Genomic DNA, 11,725 nt, shown 5'->3' on the forward strand with positions numbered 1-11,725 from the left:
CAAGTTTTCAAAAACTGCATTTTTCTCCTAAGGTTTCCAACCTTCAGATCCAATTTTTTCGATGATGACCGACAATCCCTAAGCACCTACTCTCCCTCTTTGACGACCCCTCCTTCTGACCGTACATCTTTTGATATCGTATGACATCATCATCGACGAAGACAACACGTCCTTCGAGATGAAGACGACTCATCTTAATCTCTAATGAAGACAAATTGTCTTCGTCAGAGATCAAAACGGTTAGTCTTTGTCTCGATGAAGACAAGTCGTCTTTGTCGATGACGACACCTAGGAGGGGAAGATGCCACACGATCAGAAAGAGGAGACGTCGAGGAGGAAGAGACGTCACCTAGAGATCATTGTTCGTTGTCGAAAAATTCAATTCGAAAGTTTGGAAACCCTAGGGGGAAAATGTTGTTTTTGAAAATTTGGGTTAGGGAAAAATTGTTAGTTTTTAGGTTTTAGGGGAAAAAAAATTAAATTTAAGTTTATTTTTAATATTAGAGATAATATGATGATTTTACCCTTAAAACCATTTTTTAATAGCCCATGGGTAGGTAAATGGGATTTTCAAAGTTAGGGAGGGAATTCGGAGAAAGAAGCATACTTTGGGTGGGATATAGTCCTTTGGCCCTTAAATAAATCCACCAAATGAAAATGGGTAAATCCTTTAGTCAAATTAATATTAAACAAAACCATTTTAAGGCAATTTTATTTATTCTCCACAGCCACAAACAGCCAAAATTCCACCGACACATCAGATCAGAATTATAAAACAAATTAAAATAAAAACACCCACTTTTCATGGAAGATCCACTGATCAAATAAGAGCTTCTTCTCCAATAAATCTATTTTCAGTTTCTTCCAAATCTTCAAAACAATGTCTTTTTCAGCGCCCAAAAAACATAATCTTTTCTTATTATCTCTTGTAATTCTCTGGTATTCTTCCAACATCGGTGTTCTTTTACTCAACAAGTACTTACTCTCCAATTATGGCTTCAGGTTCCCAATCTTCCTTACAATGTGTCACATGTCAGCTTGTGCAATTCTCAGTTATTTCTCCATTGCTTTTCTCAAAATTGTTCCCCTACAACCCATTAAATCAAAATCTCAATTTCTCAAGATTGCAACTTTAAGTACCGTGTTTTGTGGGTCTGTTGTGGGTGGCAATATATCGCTTAGATTTCTTCCTGTTTCGTTTAATCAAGCTGTGGGTGCTACGACACCCTTTTTCACTGCTTTGTTTGCTTATTTGATGACCCTTAAGAGGGAGGCGTGGGTTACCTATGCTGCCCTTGTGCCTGTTGTTGCTGGTGTTGTCATTGCTAGTGGGGTATGTATATTTTGATTTATTTCTTTTGATTTCCAAAATTTGGTTCAGTGATTGTTCTTGGAGTTTGATTTAGATGCGATTGGTTTGTGTTTTGATTTTATGATTGTTTTGTGCAATGGCTATGTGAATAGATCTGGGAATTTTGTTATGTGTTAGTTAATGATTATTGATGTTTCACATTATGATAATTATATGCAATAAACTCTGTTTATGCAGTGTGAATGACCTAAGAGCAAAAGTTTATTAGCAGGGGAGTTGAATGTTTCAACATTGAGTTTGCTTAAGAAAAAAAAAAAAATTGCAAAGTAGGTTAGCACTTGACGTGCCTTGTGGCACATATATGTCCGATTGTCACTTCCTTGGAGGAAGATGAGATATGTACTATATTTTAATAAAATTATTGTAGGAATGATCCTAGAGAGTTTGAATTATTCTTGTTACACAGATGGGTTGTGTAAAACTCTTGTGATTCTGGCTGAGGGCGGTTATGTTAGTATATGATGTGATTAAATTTTTACATTCAAGATATAAGGTATACAGAAACACTAAGACACTGTAGTCATGTCTCTTGCAAGAAAAGTAACTCCTAGGATAAGATGACAATTGTCATGATAAATTCTAGTTCATTAATGGTAGTTTGTGGATGGGAAAAGACACGATAGCTATTATCTATAAATATCAAATGGGATAACCTTAAACTTTCATTCTAATTTTTACAAAACACTTGAGTACATCAGGAATGTATAAAAGGTTCTTGCATGTCACCAATAGTCTAAAGTGGTATCAAGGGTAAAGCAGGGTTATCAATGTGCAGTTTACCTATTCAAGTATTTCAACAACAAATTATCTCATTTGATGTGAATTGTGTTAAATTTAATTTTTCATTGAGTGCCACAAGTGTTAAAATTTGGTGATTGAAATATGCAAAAACATAGAATTTCAGAAACTGTAATCATTTTCTAGCTAGAAAAACCAATCAGCATGTGCACCACTATTGCCAGAGAGGAAAAAGGCATGTCACTGTTCATACACAAGAATGTGAGATATGAAGAAAATTGATTATCATATCTTGACATGGTTATTAGGCTGGTGGTGACATGTAAGAATCAACAAAACTACGTTCATAATGTTTCCAATTATTTTGTGAGAATTAGAATAAATGTTTGAGGGGTTTCTATGGTGTATTTATCGACTATAGATAATTACTGTGTCAACTTCCATTAATTAATGGGAAGTTACATGACAATTGTTGTCTTGTTGTTGGAGTTATTGTCTCTTATAGGAGACATGAATCTGTCTTATTGTGTGAGACTCTCAACTCATTATATGTGATCATGATCACTTCATATGCTAACAAGTTCTCTATCACTACAGATAGGATGAAGAATATAATTTCCTATTATGCAGGAAATGTGTGGTGAAGCTAAAAGGATCATAGGTGTAATACAAGTTGTCATAATTGAAAACAAGTTAGCTTACTGAGTTTTTAGAGAATTAATTTTCTATTGATATGTTGCCAAGATATCATCTGGTGTTACTGTGTTTTGTAAACCTTATTCTGCAATTTCTTCCTCTTTATTGTTTTATAACTCTTTAACCTGTTTTCAATGGAATTATAGATATTGATTTCTTTTGTTGGGGGCAGGGTGAGCCAGGTTTTCATTTATATGGATTTATAATGTGCATTAGTGCAACTGCGGCAAGGGCCTTTAAGTCTGTTCTTCAGGGTATCCTGCTTTCTTCTGAAGGGTAAATGCTCTACAGCTTTTGTACATTAGCTATATTCAGCTCATTCTGTATATTTTGTAGATAAATGCCATTTAGAAAATCTGTTTCTTTTGGAAAGTAAGCCCAACTGCTTTGTCATCTAGAAATCAGAATTAATGGAGTCAACTGCTTTACACCATAGTTCATAGAGAAGAATGCAACTTTTACATTTCTTTTAAACGGGAAAAAATATATAAAAATATAGTGGAGGGTATCTTCTCAAAAACATGGTTGAGAGAAAGTCTATTCTTGAAATAAATTGTTGCATTCTTTGAAATGTTTTGTTAAATGAAGAAGTCATCTAATGTTTGTGGGTGCATGTATAAATTTCCACATTAACTTGAAGCAATACTATTTCTCTTATGCCTCTTTCATGCCTAGCTATCAAATTCAGTCATAATTCTGCGGGTGCAAAGAATAATAATAAAATAAAAAATTATAAAGAATTGTCCACAATTGAGCACTTCCCAATCCTAAGTCCTCAAAGAGAAGTTCAACATGTATAACAGTGAACTCAAGTTCTCAAGTACTGTATATATGTTGCTTTAATTAAGTTCCTTTTAACATTCATTATACTGAATGTGTTTTTAGATATTGCATGCTGAAAAGCAACCCATCTTGAATCTTTCTAGTCACTTAATGATTTTATTAAAAAGTCTTTTAAGCTCCAAAAGGACGGTTTTTGAAGATGTTTAACAAACTGTTCTCTGTAGCTCTTTTATGCAGCCTTTTTTAATGAAATTATGAGGGAGCATCTTTCTTTGACCATGTCCATGTGCATAATTTATCTCTTAGGGATTTCAAGTAACTTTTCAAATTCCACTGAAAAGTACTCTCCATCTGGTTGTTAAACATCGCATATTTGTTAGTGTTGTATCTGTTGGAAGGAATGTGTCTAGTTTTGTGTGTTCATTTTTTATCTCAGGCAAACCTTGCTCGCTTTTTTTACATTTTCATTATAGCCATGAATTTTTTTTTTCACTTCATTCCTTTTAACAAATGACCAAATTGATTCTTAAAATCTAATCCTTGACTTTCCAGGGAAACTCTTGAGTGAACTTTTAATTTGAAAGGGATTCCATACGTGTAATCTTTATGAAGAGTGAAAAAATTCTAAATGGATTGTCCATTAAGTTGGCTGATTTATATATACATGATGTGGACTCCATAACATCTTTTAAAATATAGAGAATCCTTTTCTATAACTTTATCATTTCCCTTACTGTAGAAGGAGTTTGTTGGTATTGTAGCTCCTTTTTAGTGACATTCATTTGGCTTGGGATACTTTTGCTGATTGTTGCTATTAAACAATCCAAGCTTGACCTGGTAAGTACTTGGTCTATGATCTTTTGTTCTTACAGAACTAATCACATATGCCCTTGGTCTTTTGCAATTGCATCAATTTTGAGGCATTAATATAATGTTATTCATTCATTTTTTCCCATCCTTTAACTATTCTTCTCTGTCAAAATAAAAAAAATGACAAATCAAAGAAAAAGAATTAGGTAAATAGAAGATTTAAGAGGCCTGTAACAATCAACACAAAGAAACGTGAACCAACTTTATTTTCTGGCATTCTAATTGTAACCACAAAGAAGTGTTTCTGAGTTTTACTCTTTCAATCTTTATATAAAGATTGAATCAGAAGATTAAAAAGCTTCCATTTTTCACTTCATTTCATCCCCTTTTAATTTGGATGAGGAATACACAAAATTTAAAGATACTATATATATATTTTTCAACTATTTATGGTTGGGGTGAGGGTGTTCAATTCAAAAGCTTCTTCTGTTCTTTTTCGCTTCTGCTAAATCTTAAATAAATCGCTGTTTACTAGCACTTGTATCCTTTAACCAAGTTGTTAATTCTTGTTTTCTTTTTGCAGAGAAAAGTTGAACTCAATGAATTTGATGCTGTACATGTCCCCAATTGCAGTGATAGTTTTATTGCCCACAGCACTAGTAATGGAGCCCAATGTGTTAGAGGTCACTTTGTCCCTTGCAAAACAACACAAATTTTTGTGGCTGCTTCTTATCATTAATTCATCAATGGCCTACTCAGCAAACTTGCTAAACTTTTTGGTGACAAAACATACAAGTGCACTAACGCTTCAGGTCTAAATCATATGCCTTAATCTTACTTCAATCTTTGTTCTCACTATTCTAGTTATTTGAAATTTATCCTTAGCAATCAGGAAAGAAAACATTTGCGAGAAATTGTTTGCATAAATAAGTTAGCCCGTACTAATCCCTCTATTTTTAGTAAATCATGAAAAGTGGAAATAGTATAGTTATTATTTGGCAACAGGTATATTATCACTCTACATCTGATACTTAGCCTCATTCGGGTCTGGGCCTGATCTATGGTTTAAATTATCGATCTGTCATATTCATTGTGCAATGTCATTTGTGTGCAGTGGCTCCTGGTCCCCTTTCTGAAGGATGGATGGATTTTTAGGAAGCTAAACTAACCATTTCCCATGGATGCAAACATTTGGAAAGCAACTATGTTTAATAGCTTTTTTGAGTATAGTGTTATAATTGAAAAACATGTGCAGAAATCCAAGGGCTAAAGGGAACTCCATTTTTCGGCTACATTTCTGAAAGTATATGGGGTTGCTCTACAGCCTCATTCATGCATACTTTACCTAATGGCAAAAGCAATATGTTTTATTTATTTATTTATTCTGTTCTTAAATTCGTATTACAGTAGTTTGGCTTTGTAATCAGGTATTGGGCAATGCAAAGGGTGCTGTGGCTGTTGTAATCTCAATACTCCTGTTCAGAAACCCTGTGACGTTCATCGGAATTGCTGGTTACACAATGACGGTTATGGGGGTGGCTGCATATGGAGAAGCAAAGCGGCGATTTAGGTGAACAGTGAACATTCACTGGTTGCAGAAGTTTGATTGTTTTGTTGTGATGAAGAGGATAGCCAAGTAAAGGGAGAGGGGAGGGGAGAAGAGTACCATTTTTATAAAATGTACACAAACTTATATGCCTTTGTTTTGCATTCTATTCTATTCTATTCTATCTTCTTTGATTCAGAGGCTCTATTGAATTCGTAAGAGCAAAGAATAACCATATTACAGGCAAGGGAGTTGATAGTGTCCAAGTGATCTTGTTTAATTTGTAGTTCAAAAATTAATTATTATAATTTAAGATATTATCTAAAATCTCAAATAAAAGTGGTTAATTGTTTTTGCTTCTTGTATTCTTGATATTACAGAGCAAGCTTTTCTTATTATGGATGGATTCAACAGTCTTACATCATTTAAGCCTCTTAGGAAGAAAGAATGTAATTTTGGTTGGTTGACTCATTAGTATTTAATATAAAATTTTTTACATAAGGATTTGTTTGTGAGTAGAACTATATGTACCATATGATTCAATTCAATTTTAGCTCAAAATGGATAATACTTAGTTTAGAAATACGTAACATAATCAACTAAATAAATGTATTTTTATAAAGTCCTATGATTTTTGGATTATTATATTAATAAAATAATGTCTCTAGATTTGGTTGTCTAACATTTTAGTTGTATGATTTGTCTCATTGGAAGCAATTAGGCATTAAATCTTCAAACATTTTGGGAATTAAGTTAGTAATATTGACTTCTTAAAATTAAGATGTTAAAAAATCATATTTTTATATATTACTAATATAACATTATAATTTTAGGTAGAGCTTCATTATATAACAAATTTCTATTTTAATTACTATATTTAACATAAAAAAATAATTATACATAAAAGTCGGTCACCTAAATTGGGACTTAGGTGATCCAAAAAAAATGTCAGAATTGGACTTCAAATAATTTCAATGGAGTGAGATGCCAATATGAATAATTTAAACCGGAAAAAATATGGCATTAGACAAGGGTGTGCACGATATAGTTTTGTGTGATTTAAAAATTTTTTTAAATCAAACTGGAAAAAAAGGGTTGGAAAAATTTCAAACAAAAAAAATATGATTTTATTCAGTTTAGATTATGATTTAAATATATTAAAATTTATTTACTTTCAAAATAATATTGAATTATAGTTATATAAAATATGAAATAAACATACAAAACAAACATGAAATATATATATATATATATATATATATATATATATATATATATATATATATATATATATATAATAAACATGTAAAAAATGACAACATAAATATAAAAAACAAGTTATGTAAACCTTTGATTTAATTATTTGGTGGTGTAATTTTATTTTTTGAAACTATTTGATAAACACATTTATAATGGCTAATATGAACCTAGAGAAATGGGGGGTGGGGGGACGGGGTGAATAGGTTCTTAAAAAAAAATTTTCTCAGCGACTAAGTTTATGCAAAACAATAATAAATAGCAAAACAACAATGAATAATTAGAACAAAAATCTACAAAGCACAACGATAATAAATAATAATAACAGAGTAGAATTATTTAGTGCGTAACAATAATAAATAAGTGAAAGTAATCAATGCAAAACAACTTAAGTAATTAATCATGTAACAACCAACGAGAATTAAAGAGTTAAGTAGTAAAACGCAATTTTAGAGTGGTTTAGAGTTTTCTTTTACAAGCCTCCTATATCCACTTCTCCAAACAAATTCCCTTAGAGTTTTACAATCTCCTAGAAATTTTCTACATGTAGTATATCTAGGATTGCGCTCACTACACTAGTTGATATGGGATTGCTCCTAAGAGGTTTGATTACAAAGAGGTAAAAGTTTTGAATACCTCTATAAGGTTGTAAACACAAGATGAGTGCACTTAATCTCTCAAACAATGAAGTGAAAGCTTGGCGAGAGTTAAAGAGAATTAAAGTCTATTTGGTTTTTCCTTTTTGTGTGTAAAATGTCAAACCTTTTACTCTTCTATCCAATCTCAATTTATAAAGCTAGGTTATTAGGTTGAGTAGTGTTTCGTTGGGATTAAGTTGCGAAGAAGGCCTGGATTAAAGTTTCTACAAATAACTTTAATTGCTCAATGGATAGCTTTAAATACACTCAACACAAGTAACATATCCAAGTCACAAGTGGCTTGCTTCATTTTTTATGTTTAGTAAAAATAATCTAGAAGCTTGAACAAGTACATGTTGACTTGCACACGGTTGATGTACAGGTTTGATTTTATATAAGATAAAGAGGTACACAGTTGAACTAGAGTGCAACAAGATTGGAAGGTTTTGAAAAATTGTACAGTTAGGATGATTTTACACATGTCAAAGCTGGATTGAATTATGTGTCACGATTGGGAGGTTTTGAGAAACTACACAACTAGAAGGATTTTACACATGTCAAAGCTAGATTAAATTATATGTTATGACTAGAACTATTTCTTGAGTGTCATGATCGGGACATATATGTCATGTCTAGGATCATGTCTTGATGTTAGCAAGGAACCACGATTGGACAAGTGGCATGGCATGGCTGGAAAGTGTCAAAACTAGGACACTTTTAAGGGTAACAATGCATATGGCTTGGACACATTGCATGGCATGAGGGGAAAGTGTCATGGATGGGATACTTTTAACGGTAGCAATGAATATGGCCTAGACACGTGCCTTGCATGGCATTTATTAGGAAAGTGTCACGGTTGGGATGTTATGAGAACATCATGACGAAACCTTCGCTCTTTTAGGTCATTTTTATTTAAAGAACACTGAACAGTTAATGCACGGCTTGGTCACGAGAAGGTGCGATCAATATTTTCTTGTTTCAGATTTATCTATAAATTTTACACTTTATCCATTTTGTAATGCATTCATACATTATTTGGATCTGTTAGCATATTAAACTTACGTTTTTATCATCATCAAAATATTAAGGTACAATAATCTTCCCATTTTTGATTGATAACAAAAACTTAGTTCACAGAAAAAATATAATACAAAGTAAGAAATTTAAATTTGTATCACAGTTATTCCCTCTCATTTTGAGCCAAAAAAAAAAAAAAAAAATTGACAGAGTTTCTCTTATATCTTGTAATCCTTTAACTAATTTCTCCCCCTTTTTGTTAGCAATCAAATACCAGTATTAAACAAAAAATACCAAGCACTAAACAATGTTAAACAAAATTAATATGGAATGACAATCAAGCAGAAATATTGGTGTTCAATATCATATATAATAATCAAGAATCAACATCAAAACATAGCAAAAAAATAAAATAAGAACCCAGATTATGAAGTGCAAAATGCAATAATATGAAATGCATGATCATGGATGACAATTCATCCAATTACAAACTTCTTGCTAAAAGCTCTCGTGATCCTCTCTTAAGCATTATTGTTTAAGCATGATGTGATTTTGCCTTTCATGAATTCCATCCAAACGAAGATGTAGAGCTAGAAACCTTTCACTCATGAAACTCATCATACTAGTATATTGAATTTGGAACAGGTTCATCATTTCTTCACGTTCCATTTTGGGTTGCTTTTGAATCCAGGAGCTCGATCTTGGAATATCATGAGATGCTAGAGGAACATTCACTTGATACTTAGGAGGAAATTGTTTGTCTTTACAGTCAATAATTCTTTGATGCCTTGGACGGTAAGCTTTGAATCTGTAGCCTCCTTGATTAGTTCTTTCAATTGATTCAATCTTTATCAAGGATTGAGCTGAAAGAAGGTCTAAATCTCTAAATTTGATAAGGTAGTCTGGATATTCTATTGCTAGGTTTAATCCAAGTTATATTGCAATGAATGATATGATCATACCAAATTGAATTGCATGATCATTAGTTTTAATGAGGTACAATTGATGGATAAGCCAACGAATAGTATCAACTTGAATTCTATGTTGAGCAGCAAATATCAATTATTAGTCATGAATTGAAACAAATTCATTTCAGTTTGTTAGGGTATAGGTAATTAACCTATGAAGTACCCTATAGATTGGGTTATTCAACTTTCTGGACTTAAAAAGATATGAATCATAAATTTCTCGACCTCCTAACTCATTCCAAACAACGGAGTGATTAAAGTTTTTTAGAACACTCAATATTCCATCACAATCACATTCTAACCACTTGGCTAACATTTCTAAAGTAACAGTATAATTTTTACCATGCAATCTAAATTTCATAGTAAAATCTATAATGTGATGTTCGACATCCATTCCCACTTTTAAATAATTGTAAAACTCGTAAACTAGATTTTTATATACGTCAAGTCTTATGAAAAATAGGTTTCTCCATTTCATCCTATTTACTATTTTCATAAACTCATTAGCAATACCAATCTCCTCTAAAATAGGCAAGAACACATTCTTTCCCACAAAAAATTTTCTATTTCTAATTTCATTCAAGCACTCTTTCTAGTCATAATTTTCAACAAGGATATTGCAATATGAACGAGAAGTACCTGAATTCTTTGTTGACCTAGGTTGTCTAGTTCTTTGAGCTATGAAGTTAAAGCACAATAATAAAACTTGAATTGCCGATGATACAAATTTGTGAGAACCATGATAAAAACTTGAACTTGTCAACAAGAAGCTTTGGTGAATAGATGCATGATGACGTGAGTATGCTTTGAGTATTGTCCTTGTGAGAATTTTATGAGCAAAAATAGAGCAAAGATGAAGGAAATATATGTCAACAAGGAGAATGAATAGAAAATTTAGGAGTTTGGAAAAAAAATAAAGATAGACATGTGACACTAAATGACAATATATATATATTTTATTTTATTTTAAATAAATAAATAAAGGAGCATTGTCACTGGTGGCATGTTTTACATGCACACTATGACACATGTAACTTATTATATATATAATTTAAAAAATATATATAATATATTTAAACATATGCATAGATGTGATAGAATAAAATAATGAAATAATATATGTATGTAAATAATAAGTTCATATAAGCATTGTGAATTTCTAGCCAGAGATCACATTGAGTCAGCTATGCCAAAAATCATTTTTAGTAGATGCTTTTTCTTTCTAAAGTAGCAGAGTTGATTTTTGTCACGCCTAGAACATAAATAGATGGTCGTGCAAGCTAAATAAAATTTTGAAGACTTTACGTATCAAAGTTTTCCATACAATCATAGTAGAAACCTTTGCAACAAAAAAATTTTATAGACTAAGTTCAACAGAAAAATGTGTAATCAAAATATCTCAAAAACATGAAATTTGAATATTTTGATTGAATTAAGGAAATTTGATATAATTCAAGATTCGATCAATTTTGAACACAAGTTCGAATTGATTCATCTTGAATTCACATTATGTATTTATACCGTGTAAACGGAAATGCATTTTCAAATGATCGCAAAACATCTACATTCATCTTAACAAGCACAAATATCACACAATCAATCAAGAAAACATAATAAAGTTAACACAATCAAGATTTGACACAATCAATCAAGATAACATAATAAAGTTAACACAATCAAAATTTATATCAATGAGAGCATTAAACACCTACTTGATTTGCGTTGATTATACCAATGATGTGATCCATGGAAGACCAAGAACATGTGATCCAATAATGAAGGATTATGACAAGAATGTGGTAGGCTAGATAGCATTGAAAACATTAAAGACATAAGCTAAAAGGTAAGAAGCATGATATGACAGTCAAGGATGACATGACAAATGACGTGGAAAGCATCA

General features: G+C 31.7%; 1 protein-coding gene and 1 long non-coding RNA gene across 3 annotated transcripts; one reads left to right on the forward strand and one right to left on the reverse strand.

Annotated features, from left to right (window-relative positions):
- The first annotated feature begins 762 nt into the window (after positions 1-762).
- Positions 763-6,303, forward strand: LOC123226538 (UDP-URONIC ACID TRANSPORTER 1-like). Of its 2 annotated transcripts, none has more exons than XM_044651066.1 (4): positions 763-1,333; positions 2,979-3,082; positions 4,983-5,211; positions 5,514-5,777. In XM_044651066.1, exons 1-4 carry the CDS (start codon positions 881-883, stop codon positions 5,565-5,567), a joined length of 840 nt encoding a protein of 279 aa, XP_044507001.1. In that variant the 5' UTR covers positions 763-880; the 3' UTR covers positions 5,568-5,777. The 2 variants fall into 2 exon arrangements, with proteins under 2 accessions (XP_044507001.1, XP_044507000.1); XM_044651065.1 differs by lacking the exon at positions 5,514-5,777 and adding an exon at positions 5,827-6,303 and having other exon boundaries at positions 772-1,333.
- Positions 6,304-9,197: 2,894 nt separating this feature from the next.
- On the reverse strand, positions 9,198-11,459 carry LOC123226459. Its single transcript, XR_006504329.1, has 2 exons — positions 10,465-11,459; positions 9,198-9,720 (listed from the first exon to the last, which is right to left on the reverse strand). It is a non-coding gene; the product is annotated as an uncharacterized LOC123226459 (long non-coding RNA).
- Positions 11,460-11,725: the final 266 nt, after the last annotated feature.

Source organism: Mangifera indica, chromosome 9 (genome assembly GCF_011075055.1).
Source record: "Mangifera indica cultivar Alphonso chromosome 9, CATAS_Mindica_2.1, whole genome shotgun sequence".
Taxonomy (NCBI): Eukaryota; Viridiplantae; Streptophyta; class Magnoliopsida; order Sapindales; family Anacardiaceae; genus Mangifera; species Mangifera indica.

Bases quoted from the DNA above. Each gene is read 5' to 3' on its own strand.
- LOC123226538 (XM_044651065.1), top strand. From the start codon at position 881: ATGTCTTTTTCAGCGCCCAAAAAACATAATCTTTTCTTATTATCTCTT. The intron at 3,083-4,982 runs GTAAATGCTCTA...TTCTTTTTGCAG, and splicing joins ATCCTGCTTTCTTCTGAAGG to AGAAAAGTTGAACTCAATGA. The intron at 5,212-5,826 runs GTCTAAATCATA...CTTTGTAATCAG, and splicing joins CAAGTGCACTAACGCTTCAG to GTATTGGGCAATGCAAAGGG.